The 19165-nt window shown below is 49.4% G+C and overlaps 6 protein-coding genes across 7 annotated transcripts in view; 4 read left to right on the top strand and 2 right to left on the bottom strand.

Moving 5' to 3' along the window:
- The window catches only part of LOC111070463 (FH2 domain-containing protein 1), a 28496-nt gene extending 21301 nt beyond the window's left edge, over positions 1–7195 (top strand). Inside the window, exons 5-12 of one of the 2 annotated variants that reach the window (XM_022361012.2) lie at positions 1183–1395; positions 1787–1934; positions 2130–3133; positions 3201–3551; positions 3623–4002; positions 4079–4655; positions 4865–4998; positions 5065–7195. In XM_022361012.2, coding sequence (XP_022216704.2) covers positions 1183–1395; positions 1787–1934; positions 2130–3133; positions 3201–3551; positions 3623–4002; positions 4079–4655; positions 4865–4998; positions 5065–7037 — 4780 coding nt within the window. In that variant the 3' untranslated portion in view covers positions 7038–7195. The remainder of the gene's footprint in view (positions 1–1182; positions 1396–1786; positions 1935–2129; positions 3134–3200; positions 3552–3622; positions 4003–4078; positions 4656–4864; positions 4999–5064) is intronic. The other variant, XM_022361011.2, reaches the window with a different exon arrangement.
- A 248-nt stretch (positions 7196–7443) lies between these two features.
- LOC111070464 (protein male-specific lethal-3) lies at positions 7444–9868 on the bottom strand. Its single transcript, XM_022361013.2, has 6 exons — positions 9662–9868; positions 9331–9509; positions 8679–9251; positions 8111–8610; positions 7967–8051; positions 7444–7909 (listed from the first exon to the last, which is right to left on the bottom strand). Exons 1-6 carry the CDS (start codon positions 9761–9763, stop codon positions 7795–7797), a joined length of 1554 nt encoding a protein of 517 aa, XP_022216705.2. The 5' UTR covers positions 9764–9868; the 3' UTR covers positions 7444–7794.
- Positions 9869–11312: 1444 nt separating this feature from the next.
- LOC111070484 (Bardet-Biedl syndrome 1 protein homolog) lies at positions 11313–13334 on the top strand. The gene is made up of 4 exons (XM_022361070.2): positions 11313–11589; positions 11671–11906; positions 11972–12806; positions 12865–13334. Exons 1-4 carry the CDS (start codon positions 11313–11315, stop codon positions 13332–13334), a joined length of 1818 nt encoding a protein of 605 aa, XP_022216762.2.
- A 42-nt stretch (positions 13335–13376) lies between these two features.
- On the bottom strand, positions 13377–13728 carry LOC111070486 (acyl-CoA-binding protein). Its single transcript, XM_022361073.2, has one exon. It carries the CDS (start codon positions 13686–13688, stop codon positions 13434–13436), a length of 255 nt encoding a protein of 84 aa, XP_022216765.1. The 5' UTR covers positions 13689–13728; the 3' UTR covers positions 13377–13433.
- A 684-nt stretch (positions 13729–14412) lies between these two features.
- On the top strand, positions 14413–15002 carry LOC111070485 (acyl-CoA-binding protein). The gene is made up of 2 exons (XM_022361071.2): positions 14413–14522; positions 14596–15002. Exons 1-2 carry the CDS (start codon positions 14514–14516, stop codon positions 14833–14835), a joined length of 249 nt encoding a protein of 82 aa, XP_022216763.1. The 5' UTR covers positions 14413–14513; the 3' UTR covers positions 14836–15002.
- Positions 15003–18123: 3121 nt separating this feature from the next.
- On the top strand, positions 18124–18692 carry LOC111070532 (acyl-CoA-binding protein). Its single transcript, XM_022361140.2, has 3 exons — positions 18124–18190; positions 18256–18294; positions 18369–18692. Exons 2-3 carry the CDS (start codon positions 18286–18288, stop codon positions 18612–18614), a joined length of 255 nt encoding a protein of 84 aa, XP_022216832.2. The 5' UTR covers positions 18124–18190; positions 18256–18285; the 3' UTR covers positions 18615–18692.
- Positions 18693–19165: the final 473 nt, after the last annotated feature.

The following is a 19165-nucleotide window of genomic DNA, read 5'->3' as shown; positions in this document are numbered from 1 at the left end:
TCGCTTTAAACGTTCCCATTGAGCAGAGGAGCGGCTTTGATTTGAGGCCGCCTCTCAAAGAGGAGGGTGAGGTAGGTGATGCTGATGGGCATCCCTCTTCCATAAATAAATAAACAAAATTCTCGTTTCACATTTTTCGAGCCCTGTAATTTATTGTTGGAGTCTTGGAGTCTTGTCGTTGCGTAGCTTGGAAGCTGCCAAGATGCTCTAAGCGGCTTTTAATTGTTCTCCTCATAATGAGTGCTCTAATCGAATCGAAATCTGAAAAGGAGCTTAGCATAACTCACCCGAAACGTTGTCGTATTGAGTTACCGTCAAAATAAACTAAATCGCTGCTAAAAATAAATTCCAAAATATCCAATTTCTGTGGGCTAAAGTTCTAAGAACCAGTCAGTCCTTGGCTTAGCAAAAATCCGACTTTGAAATGTATTTTCCAAGTTTTCCCACCAACATTCGGTCGCTCACCTTCCGCTTCCGAGCACACACACCTTACTGTGGGTTCTGCATTTGGGGGGAGTGCATTGCGGCTTCCGGTGTGAGTTTTGTTGTTTCAACAGTCCCCCCGGCCACGCCGTTGAGTCCCCCTCGTCTGTCATAGCTTCCGTGACTGCCCAAAATAGAAATCGCTGCGAAGCATCAAAAACAAATACAGAGCAACGTGCACGTGTCCGTGCCTGTGCCTGTGCCTGTGCGCCCACCCGATGGATGTCGACGAAGTTGCTCGTCAAAATAAAGAGTCTCCTGGCACTGGGAACTCCTGCGCGCGCAGCACGTGGCCGCGGCAAGAACAACATTCGGCAGAGTCGGAGACGGAGACAAGACGAGACGGAGCCGGACTGGCAGCAGCTGAAATTCGGTTGCTCTCTCTGTGTTTTCGAGTCGTGCCAGGCAGTCGCGCGGTCCTGCCTCGTCCTCGTCCTCGTCATTGCCTTTCAGGTTTTTTTTTTTCACGTTCAAACTGCAAAATCATTTCGAGAAACAATTAAAAGTGCCAGTCAATTTATGGATATCAATTGTCAGACCAAAAAAGGAGCCATCTGATCCGAGCCGCCGCCGCCGCCACTGCCGCCACCGCCGCCGAACAAGGACATAGAGCAAGGACACCCCATAGAGCAGTTGCCTCGCAATTTGGCGTTTGGCTAACGATTTTGCACATCGCAAATATGGTTAGGCCTGGCCCAGGCCATTGCCTATAGCTGACTGCCAAGGCTGCTGCAACGTGGAGTCGTCACCACTACAATCCCCCTCCCTTTCTCCATCGTCATCGTCGTCGTCGTCATCCTCCGTGTCCGCCTCGCCAGTGCCATCGCCCTTGCATCTGCAGCGACGGCTCACGTTCTGCGGCTCGCTGTCGCGGTACAGCTGCGGTGCCCTGCAACTGGTGCAGAACCTCAAGTGAGTGCGCGAGTGCAATGGATGGGATGGGATGGGATGGGAGTCGAGTGTTGGCTGGGCTTCTTGGCAGCCTCCGGAGGTTACTCAATGTCAGCCAACTACTTGTGGACCCCTTGGACGTACCTGCTGCTGCTGCTGCTGCTGCCGCTGCCCTGACACTTGTCTGCCATAAATTGTGCACGGAATTCCGCATATCGTAAATGGGAAATCAATTAGTTCGCAGTCAGAATTGTCATCGGCAGGGAAAACGACTTACAAATTGATTAAATAATGAGCTGGATTCTACTGACGGCGGGGGGGACAGACATGCAGACAGAAAGACAGAGAGACATATATTTTATGGAGCTTAACCCACTAATGACTGGTGTTTGAATTCCAATTGCCATTGCAGGAAAGTCGCACAGAGTGTGGGCGATATCATCGTACAATTGGACGTATTCGTGGAGCAGCAGGAATGCGACGAGGCCCAGAGCCTGCAGGCGCCCGACGGCATCAATCTGAGCTCGCACCTTGATGTCTTTTACGCGATACTGCGACAGGTGAGTCCAGTCCAGTCCAGGCCCAGCGTTATGACTGCGCATTACGTATACGCAGCGTAGCCACACACACACAAACACACAAATCAATTTCGGGGCCTCTGATGCCAAGGTTGTGGCAGGCCAGAATCGAACGGACGTTCAAGGGCAGACGGGCACCAGTTCTCATTACGCTTTATTTCCGTTTCCCGCTCACAGGTGGCCGATACGCCTCAGGAAGGACCTTTCCTCAGTATCCTGCAGCACTTGCTGCGCATCGATTCGAAGGAGCAGCTCAGCGACATCATCTGGGACACCACGGACCGACTGGTGCACCGGGCCACGCTGCTCGAGAGCCATGAGGACGCAGTGCGCCTGCTGCGCACGCCCAGCAGCCAGAAGTTCTCCTGCCAGAGCTGCCGCGGCAGCGATGCCAGCAGTCCCACACGGAAGCCCTCACAGCCAGTGGTGGCCGCCGCCAAGCCACCACCCCCTCCGCCACCGCCGGCCCCAGGAAAGGCCAACGGCCTGGTCCCGCCGCCCCCACCTCCACCCATGCTGAATGGCAGTGCGCTGCCGCCGCCGCCGCCACCGCCCTCGATGCAGCTGTCGACGCGGCCACGCACGCCGGACCCCAGCGGGGCAGCGGGGCCGGGTGAGCCGATTGCCACAGCGGTGCTGCTGCCGCAGCAGGACACGCCCGCGCCCAAGGCCAAGATGAAGACCATCAACTGGGGCAAGATTCCGCACAACAAGGTGCTGGGCAAACAGAACATCTGGAGCATTGTGGCCAGCAACCACCAGGACAGCCCTATGAAGGACATCGACTGGAACGAGATGGAGGGCCTCTTCTGCCTGCAGTCCACCAGTGCGCAGGGCTCGCCCAAGCTGGGCCGCGAGGCCAGCAATCCCTCGTCGTCCTCCAACGGCTGCGACACCCTCGACCGCAAGTCCCGGAAGGAGTGCACCGAAATCACCCTGCTGGACGGCAAGCGGAGTCTGAATGTGAACATCTTTCTGAAGCAGTTCCGCACCAGCAACGCGGACATCATTCAGCTGATCCGGCAGGGCGCCCACGAGGAGATCGGAGCCGAGCGACTGCGGGGTCTGCTCAAGATCATGCCCGAGGTGGACGAGCTGGACATGCTGAAGGGCTTCAATGGCGACAAGGCGCGTCTGGGCAATGCGGAGAAGTTTCTCCTGCAGCTTCTGGAGGTGCCAAAGTAAGTATCCCCGGGAGACGGGGCTTTCCGGCATGTATTTAATTTCATTCCTCTGCTTGATAAACAGCTACAAATTGCGGATCGAGAGCATGCTGCTCAAGGAGGAGTTCGCGGCCAATGTGGCCTACCTGGAACCCTGCATCAACGCCATGCTCTACGCTGGCGACGACCTGCTGAACAACAAGACGCTGCAGGAGGTCCTCTATATGGTCGTGGTGGCCGGCAACTTCCTCAATTCCGGCGGCTATGCGGGCAACGCTGCTGGCGTGAAGCTCTCCTCGCTGCAAAAGCTCACCGACATCCGGGCCAATAAGCCGGGCATGAATCTCATTCACTTTGTGGCCCTGCAGGCGGAGAAGCGTAACCCGGAGCTGCTGAAGTTCACCGGACAGCTCAGCACCCTGGAGAATGCGAGCAAGTAAGTGACGGACATGACGGACATAGATGTATGGGGAAGCGGTGTATCATGGGTTCGATCATTCCTTTCAGAACGACGTCGGAGCAGATCAACAATGAAATCAACACACTCGATGGCCGCATCAGGAGAATCACTCGGCAGATCGAACAGCCCGCCACGGACACGGACATTAAGCAGCAAATGGCGGAGTTCCTGCAGGCCGCCGAATCGGAGCTGGCCGTGCTGCAGTCGGGTATGAAGCAGGTGGAGGCCATGCGGCTGAAGCTGGCCGAGTTCTTCTGCGAGGATGTGGCCACCTTTCGACTGGAGGAGTGCTTCAAGATCTTCCAGAATTTCTGTGATAAGTTCCGGCAGGCGGTCAAGGAGAACGAGAGGCGCCAGCAGCAGGAGCAGCAGGCGACGCTGCGCAGGAAGCAGCGCGAGGAGCAATTGGCCCGGAGAGCCAGGCAAAGTAAGTGCCACTCACCCGCGCCTCCCTTTCCCCTTCCTATCCCTTAACTGACGGCTATCGTTTATTTATGTTGCAGTGGGTCAGGCTGGGACGCCCGTATCCGACTCGGATCACTCGTTTCTGGGCGATGCCCTGTTCGATCCGCGCGCCAGCCCAGCGCTGAGCAGACGGCACCTGGGCTCCGGGGAGATCAGCAACAGTTTCATTCGCCTGGAGCCGGACGGCGCCTCGCCAGACATCACACCCAATGGCAGCCTGAGGCGGCGCCGCAGTCGCGTGCTGGCCGAGGAGGATGACCTCATGGAGTTCTTGCGCAGCTCCACGGGACCCCACGACGGCCACATCAGTCGCGAGCGAAAGGCAGCCGCCTACGGCAGTCTGGATCGCTCCTGGGCCCGTCGTGCCCGCTCCGGCAGCTCCAGTCGCAAGCGTCCCGATCTGCTCAACATTGACTTTGGCCTGGACCGCGAGCGGGCCAGCTCGCCGGCTCCCCTGCTCCAACAGCAGCAGCAGCAACAGCAGGCCACGCAGGAGCGACTGCTGTCTCCGTTGGCCAGTGGTGCTGTCACGCCCACCACGTCAGCCAATACGCCCACAGGCAGTGGGCCAACAATTGCGCAGCCGCAGGCCATGCACGAGGATGCGAAACCGAGGTAAGTAGTGCCCGAAGTGTGCCAAGAACGATCGTTCTTGCTCTCAGAAGCAAGAGGTTGCAGGTCGGGTGGAGTAGAGCCCTTGGCCGTACTTAGAGCTTGCCAAATACCCCCAAATCTGTGGCATCCACAGAGTAACAGCCCGAGTTTATGCTCTAATAAGAATGCCATCAATTGGGAAAACTTTAATCGTGCGATTCCATTTCCAGAATATCCCGTGAATGGCGCCAGAAGATCGAAACGTGGCTGCAGTCCAACGAAAACGACGAGAAGCAGAACGAGGAGTACAAGCGCAAGCGTCGTCTGGTCAACGCCAATCGGCGGTCGCTCGAAAACGATACAGGTGAGTGGTACCCAGTGACCCATATAGAGAACCAAGAATCTACCATAATCTCCATTGGTCGCGCAGAAAACGAACGAAAACTGGACCCATTGCCGGAGGAGAAGATCATGCCGACAACGACGCCAACGAACACTAATCCAACTAACAGACAGGAGCAGGACCAGGGGTCCAAATACCAGCGCGTCTACTCCGACTGGAAGCCATCGAGGACACTGGAGCAGACGGATGTGGTGGGCCATCTGCAGGCCATTGCCGATGCCAGTAGCACGGCGGAGGCTGCACACAACTCCAACACCGCCGAGGGACTGCGTCAATACCGACGGCAGCGATCGCAGGATCAGAGCCCCGGAGTGCTGCACTCGATTGCCGAGGAGGATCGCCGCAAGTCGCTCATCCAGAAGCTGGGCGAGAGCAGACGACCCGCGGGCATGGACCTGCAGCCGGCGACTGAGGCGGCCAAGAAGGCTGAGGCTGAGCAGCTGGCCCCCAAATCACCAAAGCCCAAGCAGGACGACACCTTTGCCAGTCTGCTCAATCACCACAAGAGCCACAACGAGACCCAGTGCGGCGCGGGCTCCTCCAAGGAGGTGGATGCCGACAACATCGAGACGCCGCCGGTGAGCCGTCGTGTGCTAGCCACGCCCACGACCACAGTGGTGACGGTGAGCATGACGGACAAGCCCAAAGCTGTGCCCGAGGAGAAGATCAGCATTGTCGTGGGACCCGCAGAGCACGATGCGCCCGGGCACTTTGACCGCCATGCACTGGGGCGACGCACGCGTCGCTATAAGCGGCCGACGGACTACAGCAGTGGCAACGAGGAGCCCAAGCCGGAGCTGAAGCCATCCTCGGGTAAGCAGGAGGCACAGCAGCCGGAAAAGACCAAGCAGAAGGAGCGAACGATTACCAAGCTGGAGAAAGTGGGTCGCCACATCAGCTCCATCAACCAGGAAGATGTGCGCGAGGCCATACGCAACCTAAAGTCGCCGACGGGAACGCCCGAGCGTCCCTGGAGTCCACCCCGCGAGATAACGCCCACAAAGCTGAAGATCTCCGCCAGCGGACACCACGAGCTCAACGACGAGGGCTTCGAGGAGACGCAGAGCCTCGTCTCCGACACGCCCTCCCACGGCAAGGGCGAGAGCACCAACTCCTCGTGCAACGAGGCCAACGATGCCCCCAGCCGGACACGCCCGCTCCAGAAGCAGAAGCCCACCACGACCAGCATCACTCAGATGGGCAGCCGGCTGGCGGATCGACTGCAGGTGTCACGCCTCCGGGGCACCTCCACATCCGCCTCCAGTGCGTCACAAGCCGCAACCAAGTCACAAAACCAAATGCCAGCCACAGCCACGAGTGTGGGCCACATCAAGCGCAGCCTCTCCGCCAGTCGACCCATGCGCATGCCCAATGGCAATCCACTGCCCAGTGCCGCGCCCATTCGCGCAGCATCCACGGTCCGACGATCGCCGCAGGAGCAGCAGGTCCTCGCCGGCGTGGAGCGCAGCAGCTCCCGCAACAGTCTGCGCTCCTCGCGGTCCTCCATCAACAGCGGAGCCTCCACCCAAACCGTGGTAAGACGCATGCCAGCCGTTCAGCGAGCAGGCGCCACAGTCTCCGTGGACTCGTCCCCCAGCAAGCGGCCGCTGGCCGCTCAAAACACCCGGCCCACGCCAGGGCGCGGAGTGCCAGCCAGCCGCAGCAGCAGCAGTGGCTCCAGTGTGGGACCCAGTGTGATTTTGGTGCGCAGCAAGGTCAGCGCCACACCCAGATCCACCACGGTCTCCATAAACCCATCTCTGGGTGGCAGCACCAGTTTCAAGGAGAACCAAGCGGCGGCTTCCCATACCCATACCCATCCCCAGTCGCAGTCGCATTCCAGGATTAGTGCTGCCCGCAGTGCAATGCTCGTGAAGAACGTGTTGAACCAGCAGGCGGCCAAGACCAATCCCCAGCAGCAGCGCAGCTCCAGCAGCAGTCGCTCTGTGAGCAGCTTCATGCGTCCCACGGCCAGCAGTGCCACCAAGAGGCAGAAGTGAGGCACAGGTCCATCGTCCCAAGTTAACGTCCCAAACGCCATGACAAAGATAAGTTACAAACGCAAATGCATCTACTCTAAGCCGTCCAAGCGCACGACAACAAGCAACAGTCTCGAATTTCCAGGCAGGATCCAACCTGTAGCCCACACACCACACACCACACAAATACACACAGACAGACAGACAGACACGCACACACACTCGTTGCACAGGTCCGATAATTGTTACAGTTGCACCTCAGATATTTTGAGATGTTATACAAAAATCTAGTGTCTACACCCCGCGCAATGATTCCCCTGCACATTCCAATTTCAATTCCAATCGATAGTCCGGCAGACGGAGTTCTGACATGCTAAGAAAAAAAATAAAGACACATCTTTCAAATTCTTAAATATATTTGAGCACAAACAACAAAAAAAAGAGACAAAATACTAGCATGTAAAACTACTCAACTAAACCTAAGATTAAGTAAAAAAAAAAAAAAAAGTTTTAAAAAAAATGTTAAACTCGTATTTTCCATATTTAACATGTAGCTATAGACATTATTCGATTATACATGTGTAGGAGACTTTTTTATAGAAGCGCGTTATTTACAAAGTGTGTAGTTGAAGAAACCAAATCATGCAAATGAAGATGACAATTAAAAATCATTAAATAAAAGAGAAATAAGCTTTAAACTGCATAATAAATAAAATACCATAGGCATTAATTTGAACTAAAATGTCACAAAAACGGAGAATATGGGCGTCCATCCATTCTACGCGGATTGTTCCAGTGAGTCGAGCAGCTCCCTTTGCAGCTGCTCCTGGTGTATGGTGGGATGGTGCACGTAGTTCTCCTTATCGAACCACTCTTTGTGGTTCTCCAAGTAACTAAAACGAACAACATTAGCAACAACAATAAAACACAGTCACGGATCTGCGACTTACTTGATGAATGAGTCCAGGTGGGGCAGCAGATCCTCTAGCTTTTGATTTGATATGGGCGAGATATTCAAGTACTCGGGCACTTTAACTACAGATACAAATAATGGTGTGAGGTCAAGAACCAACCAAAAACAACCAAAAACTCACTCATCAGTCGTGCTAGATGGGGAGCGCCAAAGACCATTGACTTCTCCGGCATGGATTCCGCGGACAGCAGACGCCACTTGAAGGTTTCGCACAGAAAACCGCGCATCTCCATGGGCAGCTTGTAGGCAGCCCTGTACGGTGATGTCCGCTGATCGTAGGCATGCGCCGTGTTATTGCCGCTCGACTTGACGATATAGAGCAGACACCTTTGCAGCTGCTTCTCGTACTCCAATCCATTGATAATGTGGCCTCCGTAGCCGTTTGTGGGGCCGAGCCCACCAGCCCCCCACGTGGTGCCATCCATTGAGATGAGCTCCGTATCGCAGTTGGGATTGATAAAGTCATACGAGTGGTTTAGCATCATGCTGACGTTCCTCAAGTTGTCGTCCGTGAGATAGTTATAGGCGTACTCCTTCTCCTCCTTGTAGAGCAGATGATCCTCCACATGGAACTCGAAGTAAATGCGCAGTCCATCGACGACTTCCTTGAGCATGCACACGCTGCAAAGGTGCAAAGATGGCACAATTATTTGACTGAATGATTTTGTGGCCTCTATGCCGCTACTCACTTGGACATGACCCGATCATACTCCCGCTCCATTCGGGCATTCCGACTCTGGGTGTTCCTCGCTCTGCTGCTGTCTTGCTTGATTCCAATGGCCAGCTCCACGGCCCGCTGCTTCACAAAGTTCTCCAGGATACAGATAATGGGCATGCGGGCGGGCATCGCGTGCTGCTTTCCCAGCTTTACAACCATGTTGTAGTCGTACTCCATGTACTCCCGCAGCCGCTCGCTGATGCGCAACATCACACGATCCTCCTGGATGACATATCTCTCCACTTCCGCCGTATCTTTCTTCCCAGCCTTTTTCCCTGTGGAACGACCGCGCGTGTTCTTCATTTTCACCTCCTCACCGGCGGCACTCTTGTCCGCCTTGCGACCACCACTGTTGTCACGCGAGCGGTTCCCGGCACCGGGTACAGTTCCAGTTCCGTTGGTTGGCGGCAGCTCTGGCTCCGTGGCTGCCTGGGTGGTGTCCAAAGCTGGTTCCTGATCCTCGACGATCCCTCCCCCTCGAGTCAAGCGCTTCTTCTTGCCAGCAGGCTGTGTGGGCGTGCCCTTGTACGAGTATCCTCCACTTCTGAAAGTAAAAAATGCCGGTAAAAACATTTCGCACACAAACACACAACCCACCCATTGGTCGCACGCAGGGGACTTACATCTGTAATTGTGCGGCCTCTGCCAGTTCACGCTGCAGCTTACGATTCTCTTCCGTGTCTTTCAGCAGACAGCTAGCACGCACCGCTCGGTCGTAGGAGGGCCGCCAGCCCTGGAAGTGGATCTTGTAGTCGAAGTACTTCAGGCCATGTTGATCCTTGCGCTCCACAACAGTCAAAACCTGCGAAAAATTCAGCGCTATACTCGGTGAAAAATCCGTGGAAAAATCGAAACTGCGCGAATGCGTCGCCGCCTGACGTTTATTTGACGTTTCGTACAGCGGTGTGTGTTCGTGTGTGTATGCGCGTGGGCATGTGTGCCGTGTGTTGTTACCTTGCTGTTGTATAGAACCCTCGCCTTCGATTTATCCGGCTCGTAGCACAGGACCTTTTCGCCCTTGTTGAAAACCTGTACCTCGTTCTCTTTTGCCGTCATTACTTTAGTAAAATAAACCTAAACAAGTCACTTAATACTACAAAATTAATGTTTAAATTTTAAACTAAAACTCTGCTCGCGTCCCAGTGTGACCGTGTGTTTATCGATAAAATATACCCCCTCACCCTTAGAATTATACCGAAATATGCTTTGTCATTATCAAAATATACCGTAAATATACTGACGGACACGACAAGATGCGTTCATATTCCTCGATTTTGATATTCCGTTTAATATTACTAGCTAGTTGGCCCTCTCAGCCCTAAAAAAAATTATTTTATCCGATAGATACATACATTTTACACAAGATTGGCACGTTTTCAGAAGTCCTTTTATTGGATTATTTACATATTAAGGTTCAAAGAAAAACAACATAAAACGAATGTGACGTCGTTTTGTGGCGCTGCCAGACTCGTGCAATTCGTAGTTGCTGCGGGCTGCCATGCCATGATATTTTGTGATATGGAATTCGTCAATTTTGATATTCAATTTAATATTACTAGATAGTTGGCCCTCTCAGCCCTAAAAAAATAATTTTATCCAATTCCGCAATGAATTTTGTTTAGGATTGTCTAGTTTTCAGAACTATTTTTAATGGGATTGTTTAGATAATAGGGTTCAAGCAAAAACGGCCAAAGCATAAAACGTAAATGTTGACTAAATGTGACGTCAGTGTTGCTGGTCAACCAAGTTTCTTTAATGCGTATGAACTTTGGTATACCGTATTTCCTTTAATTGATGTTAAATTTGTTGTTCCAAGCTCCATTGAAACATTATTTATGATTTTATACTAGATTGACATGTTTTTTGCCAATAAATGCACATGTTTGTGTTTTATATATACATTTATCCCAGTTCTGATACCTATTATTTGAACCCGTGAGCTGCCAAATTTCGTTAATATCTTTCAAACAGAGACTAACTAGTTCCTGCATCAATTGGAGCCTGAAATTACAAACAATATCTCAAGTCCATAACATCAATTTTCCCAAGGTATATAGATTGTTGCTCATCCCCTGCCAAAGTTGCACAACAATGCTGCCAATTCATTTCCCCATGTTGCTGAAATTTTTCCCATACAAATCAAATGTATCTTACGGGAACGCGTATGGAATGACGCAACAATGAATCTTCATTCCATACGCGTTCCCGTAAGATACATGTTTCTCACACCACGAAAACGCTCTCTTCACCTCTGAAAAGAGAGCAAAATTTAAAAAGCCACTACGATTTGAGAGCGAAAAATGTCGGTATTTTTTGTGCGCTAAATGTAGTTTGGCGGTCATTTTGAAAATATCTTAATATATTGAAATACTTGTATATTCGGTTGTAAATCAGAGCATACTTTTGGGGTTCATGGCGAATTTAACATGCCCGCGTGCGCTGTGATTGGCTAGTGGCATCGATACATCGATAGGAATTTCAAATGTACTGGCGCCGTTGCTAAGGCGCTGAAAACCAAAACAAAAGTCCTGCCAGCAATTATTAAATCATCTGTTCATTTTCACACCGTCCTGCGAAGTACTATTTTCTCCGACTGATCGAAGCTATGGCTGGCGGCGCTCCCAATTGGCTCCATGTGGAAACGGAGGATGAAAATCCGCGCCTGACAACTTTGTCCAGCTGCATGACGCTCAGCGACGTCCAGTGCGATGGCTATATCCGACTGCTGGCTGCCGACATTTCGCTGGAGGACGATGCCAAAGAGCCGAGCGCCACTCTAAAGGTGTTCCGCGGACTCAAACTGAAGCTGGAGCAGCCCCTGCCGGGCATACCGACTGCGATTGAGAGCCTCTACATCGACGAAACGGAGCCAAAGACGCCGGGTGCGTATGTCATAACATTCGAAGAAAGTGTTTCTCATCCCCCTGTTCTCATCCCCTTACCATCCTGGCCTCCTGGCACAGTCATTGCTGTGGCCATTGCCGAGTCGGTGCTGTTCTATCGCCACCTGAAGCCCTACTTCAAGTACACCATTCCCGCCCTCGATTCGGATGATCTGGAGCTGGAGGTCTGGCGCAAGCTGCCCGTCGTGCAGGCCGACACCCACAACGCCCTGCTGGAGTCGCTCAAGGGCATCGACCATGCCAAGCTGTCGAGGAAATCGCAGCGCCTGCTGCAACTCACCGAAGCGGAACGTCCTGTGAGTCCTTCCATTTGGCATATAGACTTTTCCCAACCAATTGATTGCCCCGATTTGTCTTTCAGGCATTCATTAAGACGCATACAGACTCGGCTGTGGGGCGGGTGGGCAGCATTGTGATCATGTGCTGCATTAAACGCGTCTCCAGCGATGCCAATCCGCCCTCCCACCTGGTGCTGGCCACGGACACTGGCCACATATTCGTACTGGAGCCGCAGGGCTTCAACCTGGTGTACCAGGGGAGCACCTGCAGCTACGAGACGGCCGTTCCCAGCCTGCTCTCCGTGCAGGGCACCTATGAGACGGACTTTTGCATTGTGGTGGCCACCCGGAACGGCGGCGTCTATCTGCTGCGAAAGTCCAACAGCGTGGGGCAGGAGATCTTCAAGCTGAGCACACCGCTGACAGGTCTGCTGCTGCTGCCCATCGACCAAACGATACTTGCCTCGACGATGGACAGCCGCTACCAGTGCTACTCGAAGCGGGGCAAGCTGCTCTACCAGGTGCAGCTGGACTCCCAGCCCGTCTGCATCCTGCCACTTAATTTGACGCATCTGGGCATCACGCTGGTGGCCGTGGCGCTGAAGGGGGGCGCCGTCAAGTTCTTCCTCCAGCGATATCAGGTGGACGAGTTCGTCCTGGAGGAGACTGTGGATGCCATGCTGTACGGACGCATGGGCATGGAGGATCACGTGCTGACCCTCGTCACGCAGTCGGGCCAGATGATTGTCAAGATACTGCGCCGCGTCTCGCGCTTCGAGCCGAAAGCGGAGGCCCTGGCGGGCAGACGCTTGGGGGCCAGCGACCACAAGCTCACCGATGGCTCCTCGATATTGGACAAGCCCAAAAAGAGCTCCATATTTGTGGAGCAGGCGGCCCGCGAGAAGCAGCAGGCGAAAGGTGAGCTGGCCTCCCACCTTGTCTCGCGCTTCATCGACGTTTCTTTGCCTCCCTTTAGCAACCTACGGCAGCTTTCAGGTGGAGCTCTGGCGGCTGCGGCACACGGCAGCACGTGCCACCATCGACGCCATCAACTCGTCGGAGAGCACGATATCCGGCGACCTGACGCACGCTCCCGTCAAGCTCTCGGCGGAGGTTTGCGGCAGCGGGCCCGCCTTTCGCCTCTACCTCACCGTGCAGAACCTGTCGACGTTCAAGATGGCCTCCAATCTGATGGTTCTGCTACACGCGGATCGACGCCACTACGCCATACAACAGAGCCTGGCCAGGCTGCCGAGCGTCCTGCCGGGCATCCCGTTGCGCGTCGACTTCGAAGTGGTTGCGGTGCTGGATGCCCTGGACAAACTGCCGCCCCCCAGCCTCACCCTGGACAACTCCCTCATCCGCGTCATGCTAATGAAGGCTGGCCAGGCCAAGCCACTTATTGCTGCCGCCGTGACCATGCCCCAGTCGGAGGCAGCCTTCTGAGGCGCCCAATGAAACGGTCAACTTTTGTGTGTTTGATTTTTGTTGTGGTAAGATTACGAGTTTATTTTATCCTGTCAGATTAATCCTAAAACGTGGCGTTTAGGCGTACTTGGGAGCGTACTTTTGGTAGACCTTGATGTAAGCCTCCTTGGCGGCGTCCTTGGAGAGACCCTTCTGCGAGTTCCAGGCCTCGTACATGGCCTTCTTCTTGAGATCCAGAACGCCGGGCTTGTCGATGTTCACATCGCCAACGGTGGCCTGCTTGAAGAGGCCGTAGAACTCCAGGAACTCAGAGTCGCTGGGCTTCTTGGCGAAGTTCTTGGCCAATTCGGCGGCTTCCTCAAAACTGACCATGTTGCTTGGGTGATTTGGTGATACTGAAAGATGATTCTAGCCCCCACGCATCTGACTTTTATAGCTCGCTTCAGGCTTCCCTATGGATTAGGAAATTTAATTAATTTGGATATGGCCTTAGCCAAATGTGTATCGTATCTTCTATCTTCTATCTACTGAGGCTGCCCCCAAAGACTCCGTTGGCAGCGTTTAATTAATACTGTGGAAAACTTTAAAAGCTGATAGGACTATCTTTGCAGTGCTGGCCGCATAATAATTATTATCGTTAATATTAGAACGTCCGACTTCGACCTGATAGGCGACCAGCCCCTGACTCACAAGAGTTATAGGTAAAAGTAGAAGCAGTGACGAGCGCTATCCAGATTTGTGGCTATATATTTTCTGAGTATTACCCCCGACCCTCAATGCTGTCTAGTCGTATCAATCATGCAGATAACATATATGTTTGTGCCTGTGGGCATGCATATACCTAGCTGATACATAGCTGATTCAATTTTTTGTTTTTTTTTGGCAAGTGCAAGAGCATACTTGTCCGCAGTTCTGATAAGCCCCTCACCGGAGCTGACTAATTATATACTTTTTTCGGAAATTCAGCGAAACTCTCACCCTCTGCCGATTAGCAACAGGCGCACTTCACCCAACCCCCGAAATACAGTCGTACATGGGGAGCCTTTTATGATAAGCCCAAGTGGGAACTACTATTGCAGCTGGGGCTGCGATAAGATTACCGAAAAGCATGAGCTATGTTTGCCAATATATAACAGTTTCCGTGGCCCGATCCTCACAGTTTGTTTTTGTTTCCCACAACCACAACAATTTTACAACATGCTGACCGTAAGTTTCCACATATGCAACATCGCCAGAAGGAAATGCATATTAATTTACGCTCCATTATTTGTTGGTATAGTTTGAGGAGATCGTTGAGAAGGCCAAGTCCCTGAAGAACCCCCCAACCAAGGCGGATTTCCTGGAGTTCTATGGCTTTTACAAGCAGGCCACCGTCGGCGATTGCAACATCGAGGAGCCCGAGGATGAGGAGAAGAAGGCTCGCTACAACGCCTGGAAGAGCAAGGCTGGTCTGACCATTGACGATGCCAAGGCATACTATATCGAAGTGTACAAGAAGTACGCCGCCCAGTCCGAATAAGCTGTGCATTTTCCGTTTGTGTACGTAGCTGTAGGCCCATTTATTTGTGACATTTTATACTTAATTTCCCTCTCCTGCTGGCTGCATCTGCAATCATTGTGGAAAACTTATGTATTTATTGTAATGTAATTTTCTAATAAACCAAACAAACACCTATGCATTTAAAATAGATAATGTGTGTTCAGTCATTCCATAACTTTCTGCTTACGCGTCTCAAAATAGGACCATCTGACCACTTCAATCTTATCATATAATGGCAATGCCTTGTCAGGTGACTCTCAAAAAAAACTTTCTAAAGTTTCAAGCATTAGTTCAGCGAATATGGAAATCAATATCAATTTAGTTATATGTAGATGAAGAATTTTGGCAAATTTGAATGATATTAAAAAATATCTTTAAAATAAATTAATAAATAATATAATAATATAATAAATGTTTAGGTCTGTCCAGAAGAATCAGTAAAAAATAACTAAGATCAGTGAGAAATAATATAAAAATAGTAATATTTATAAAACAGAAACTGAAGTATAGTGACATTAAAAGTATATATATTTAATACAAAAATGTTTAATATAAAAATACAAAATAATCATTATTTTCGGTCCCTGAAATATATTGCCATATATTTTGTCATCCTACATGAATATACATACAAACATGCATATACTATATGTATTTATGTGTGTACTATCTGCATCTTTTACTCGGTGCATCTAATCTTTGAATCAGCGGCCACTCCTGAGTGATTCATGGTAATCAATATAAGTAAACATATACTAATGATTAAAGAGCTGCAACAGTACATATAAATTGATGTCTGGAATATACACATCTGCCAATAAATTCATTTTTGAAAATGAATTCGTTTAAAAAGGTGACTTTTTATAGTTAAATTGTTTTTGGAATTCGTTGCATGGTGTTCAATCATCAGAAGGCATAAATCAATGCCTTCAGAAAAAGTTGATTAATGCCATATACATGTACACCACAACTAACCCAGGGGGACTACCCGTTATCACTCACTCGGCAATTCGACAAATAATTTAATAATTATTTACCTAAATATATTCACTTGCTGAACACCTGTTGAATCTAATACCATTTTCTCAACGAGTACGTGGCTTTTTTCGGCTGTTTTCTTTTTTCTGGCCCTCCTTTTCCACACACTAGAACCTTGAGATTTATACGGCAGATCGGGCAGACCAAAGAGGTAGTGCGACATGTGGCTCATGCGAATCCCGCACTGGAGCATAGTACCCAGACGAGACCCCATCGACCCCACCACCCACAATATTCATTCAAAATTCATTCAATATTCATTTAAAAAATATATCATACTTTTGGGGCTTTGCACAGTGGTCGATTCTGCCTATCTGGCAGGCAATAAATCAAAAATTAAAATGTCGAATCTTGTTAATTTTTTTTTACTTTTTGGAAAGTAAACATCTGATATATCTGATATCTGACATCTGATATTTATTGCGATATTTATATATTTTTCGTATCAATAGTCCAGTACCTGCACGCGGTTGAATCGCAGAAAACTTTTCTGTCCATACCTAAGTACATTTTACCGCCTTTTCATTGCTTTTGGTAAACCAAAATAAATCTTAATGTTTTGCGATTTGTCTTAAAATTACCATCCATTTTGATCATAGTTGGTAAGTATTCAATAAAAAATATATGTGTTGGTCCCGTGCTTGCATGTATTAGAGGTAAATCGTTGTAGAACTTAACATTTCCTTTAGTGTGCTATTAATATCATACCCGACACTTGCATGGAATAGATCTTTTGACATCCGCCCCCTTCCGCCTTCAATCTTTTTTTATTTATGAAACCAGTATTTTTTTAATCTTCTGTGTTAAAACAAATTGCAACTACAACACGTTAAATTTGATTTTAAGGAAAACTGGCAGTGTCAAAAAGGCGCTTTCGCGGTGGGGGCGGCGGGGCAGTCGCTGGATAAAACAAACTCAGCAAAACTGATTGTTAAAAATTAATTAATTTTGCCTCTGGGTGAAGTGTGCAGCAGATATTTAAAATACTTCAAAAAACAGACCATAAGTTTTAATTTTGACCTATACTTTTTTTGTATTAATATAAAGTGTTTATAAAAACATTTTATAATATTTTGAAATAAAAAAAAATTATTTTTTTTTTTAAATTTATTTTTAAAAGTTTTTAAGTTAAAAAATAAAACTTTAAAATTTATTTAAATACTCCGCGGATTTATATTCCAAAATACAAAAATATTTTTAAAAATGTTACTCATTTATTTTTTGAGTTATTAATTATTGCCTGCCAGATTGGCAGAATCGACCACTGTGCTTTTGGTGAGAATTAATTTCTATGTAGAATTCATGTAAACAGAATGTTGAAAGCATGATTCTGGGCGTCACCTATAATTCCAAAGGCAAAACACCTTTTTTAGGCTTACAAATTTTTTTAAGATAATGTTATAAACTACTTTTATAAATTGGGACTAATTATGGCAAAACATCTTAAAAAAAACTGCCAATAATGGACTGGAAATATTTCGGCATTTGTATATTATCGCTATGGTATCTTCCCAATGTAAATAATGACCCCAAGGGCATATTATTAGATTCCAAATCAATCCAACATAATCGTTATCTTCCAGTTGTTCTGCAGCTTCTTTAACTGTTTATCTACCATCGGCAATTAGTTCGATAACTTTCTTTTGGGACATTGACCAGGGGGCCAATAAAAGGTGTTAATCAGTCACATTATTGCTGGAATAAAGATAATAGGGATATAATGATAAAACGAACTTTACCGAAAAGTGTTGCTTCCAGCTTAGAGTGATTAGAATTAGTTGGAGATAGATTAAACATTTCCTAAGCTGTAAAGTTGTTAAGAAGGAGCATGACTTTCGTTGCTGACCTAGAAAAGGTACATCCAGGTATAATATATTATATTTAATCGATTTTATAATCTGTAATCAGATTACAGCTTGTATATATATACATATATCAATTATCGTCACCAATTTATTGCCAATTGTAAAAACTTCAGAGGCCGGGACCACAATGCGCGGGTGTCTTTGCCTACAGTGTTCCCTTAGTTTAGTAGACTTGGCCAGCCCCTTTGCTGGTGTTATAAATGATAAGTGTATCCGGGGCTATCTTCCATATCGCTGCCTTTAACAATGCTAGGAGCAAAATTGGCGAAATAAAGATATCGATATCTGCAGCGTTCGGTGAGGCAAACTCAAGGCTAATCAGCAGCATGGCTATAAATTTCACTTGGGCTCTTCTTCGAATGTTTGTACCTATAAAAGCTCGACTGTAAGGCCCCTAAGCACTCATTCGCCTGTCGCCGCCGTTTCAAGTGGTAAGCACTCACATCCTTATAGACCCAACACAGACAAGCCCTAACGCCAGTTGAATTACCCGCAGCACTCTTAGCTAACCCACAGAACAAACAACATGGTCTCCGTAAGTAAATATGTCATAGATGATGTAACACATCGAATTTGTTTCATAAATTACTGATCGCTATTTGCAAACAGTTCGAAGAAGCCACTGAACTCGCCAAGAAGTTCTCCAAGAAGCCCACCGATGCCGAATTCTTGGAGTTCTACGGCCTGTTCAAGCAGGCCACCGTTGGCGATGTGAACATTGAGAAGCCCGGCGTTCTGGATCTTAAGAATAAGGCTAAGTACGAGGCCTGGAACTCGCAGAAGGGTCTGTCCAAGGACGCCGCCAAGGATGCCTACGTCAAGGTGTACGAGAAGTATGCCCCCCAGTACGCCTAAGCCGGTTACCACTTCCCCCCCTCACACTGCCCACTAACTTTTCGAGCAATAAAGATACCAAAGATATGAGAAAAGTAATCTTTAGATGTTGGCCCTGCTAAGCGGCGTTTTTATTGGCGCTTTCATGTGAAGTATTTCGGTTGGTTCTTTTTTTGGCCAACAGTTGCGATAGGAAAGCCGCTCGAACTTCGAACCGCAGCTAACGATGGGTGGCCCCGGGTGTTACGTGGCCTTTGCTTTGTAGGTCTTGCCTTTGTAGGTTTCCCAATGGAATATACCAGTGAATCGCTGCTGCTATCAGCACGGCCGCCTGCACTATCACGATTGCCCAACCAACCAGCCCCACTCGAGCAAAGCTGCACCCCAGAGAAATACACCCAGAAATCCCACTCAGAACACGGAACAGAACAGAACATTAGCAAAGCTCCAGAGAGTGTGTGTCTCTTTCTGCCTCTCTCTCTCTCTCTGTGGAAGAAAGCTTTGTGACTGTGGGGCGATCGTGCGATGTGGGAAATACTTAAATTGAAAGTCAAATCGAGATAGCAATTCAG

Source organism: Drosophila obscura, unplaced genomic scaffold (genome assembly GCF_018151105.1).
Source record: "Drosophila obscura isolate BZ-5 IFL unplaced genomic scaffold, ASM1815110v1 contig_1, whole genome shotgun sequence".
Taxonomy (NCBI): domain Eukaryota; kingdom Metazoa; phylum Arthropoda; class Insecta; order Diptera; family Drosophilidae; genus Drosophila; species Drosophila obscura.
This window is presented reverse-complemented; position numbering and strand designations above follow the sequence as displayed.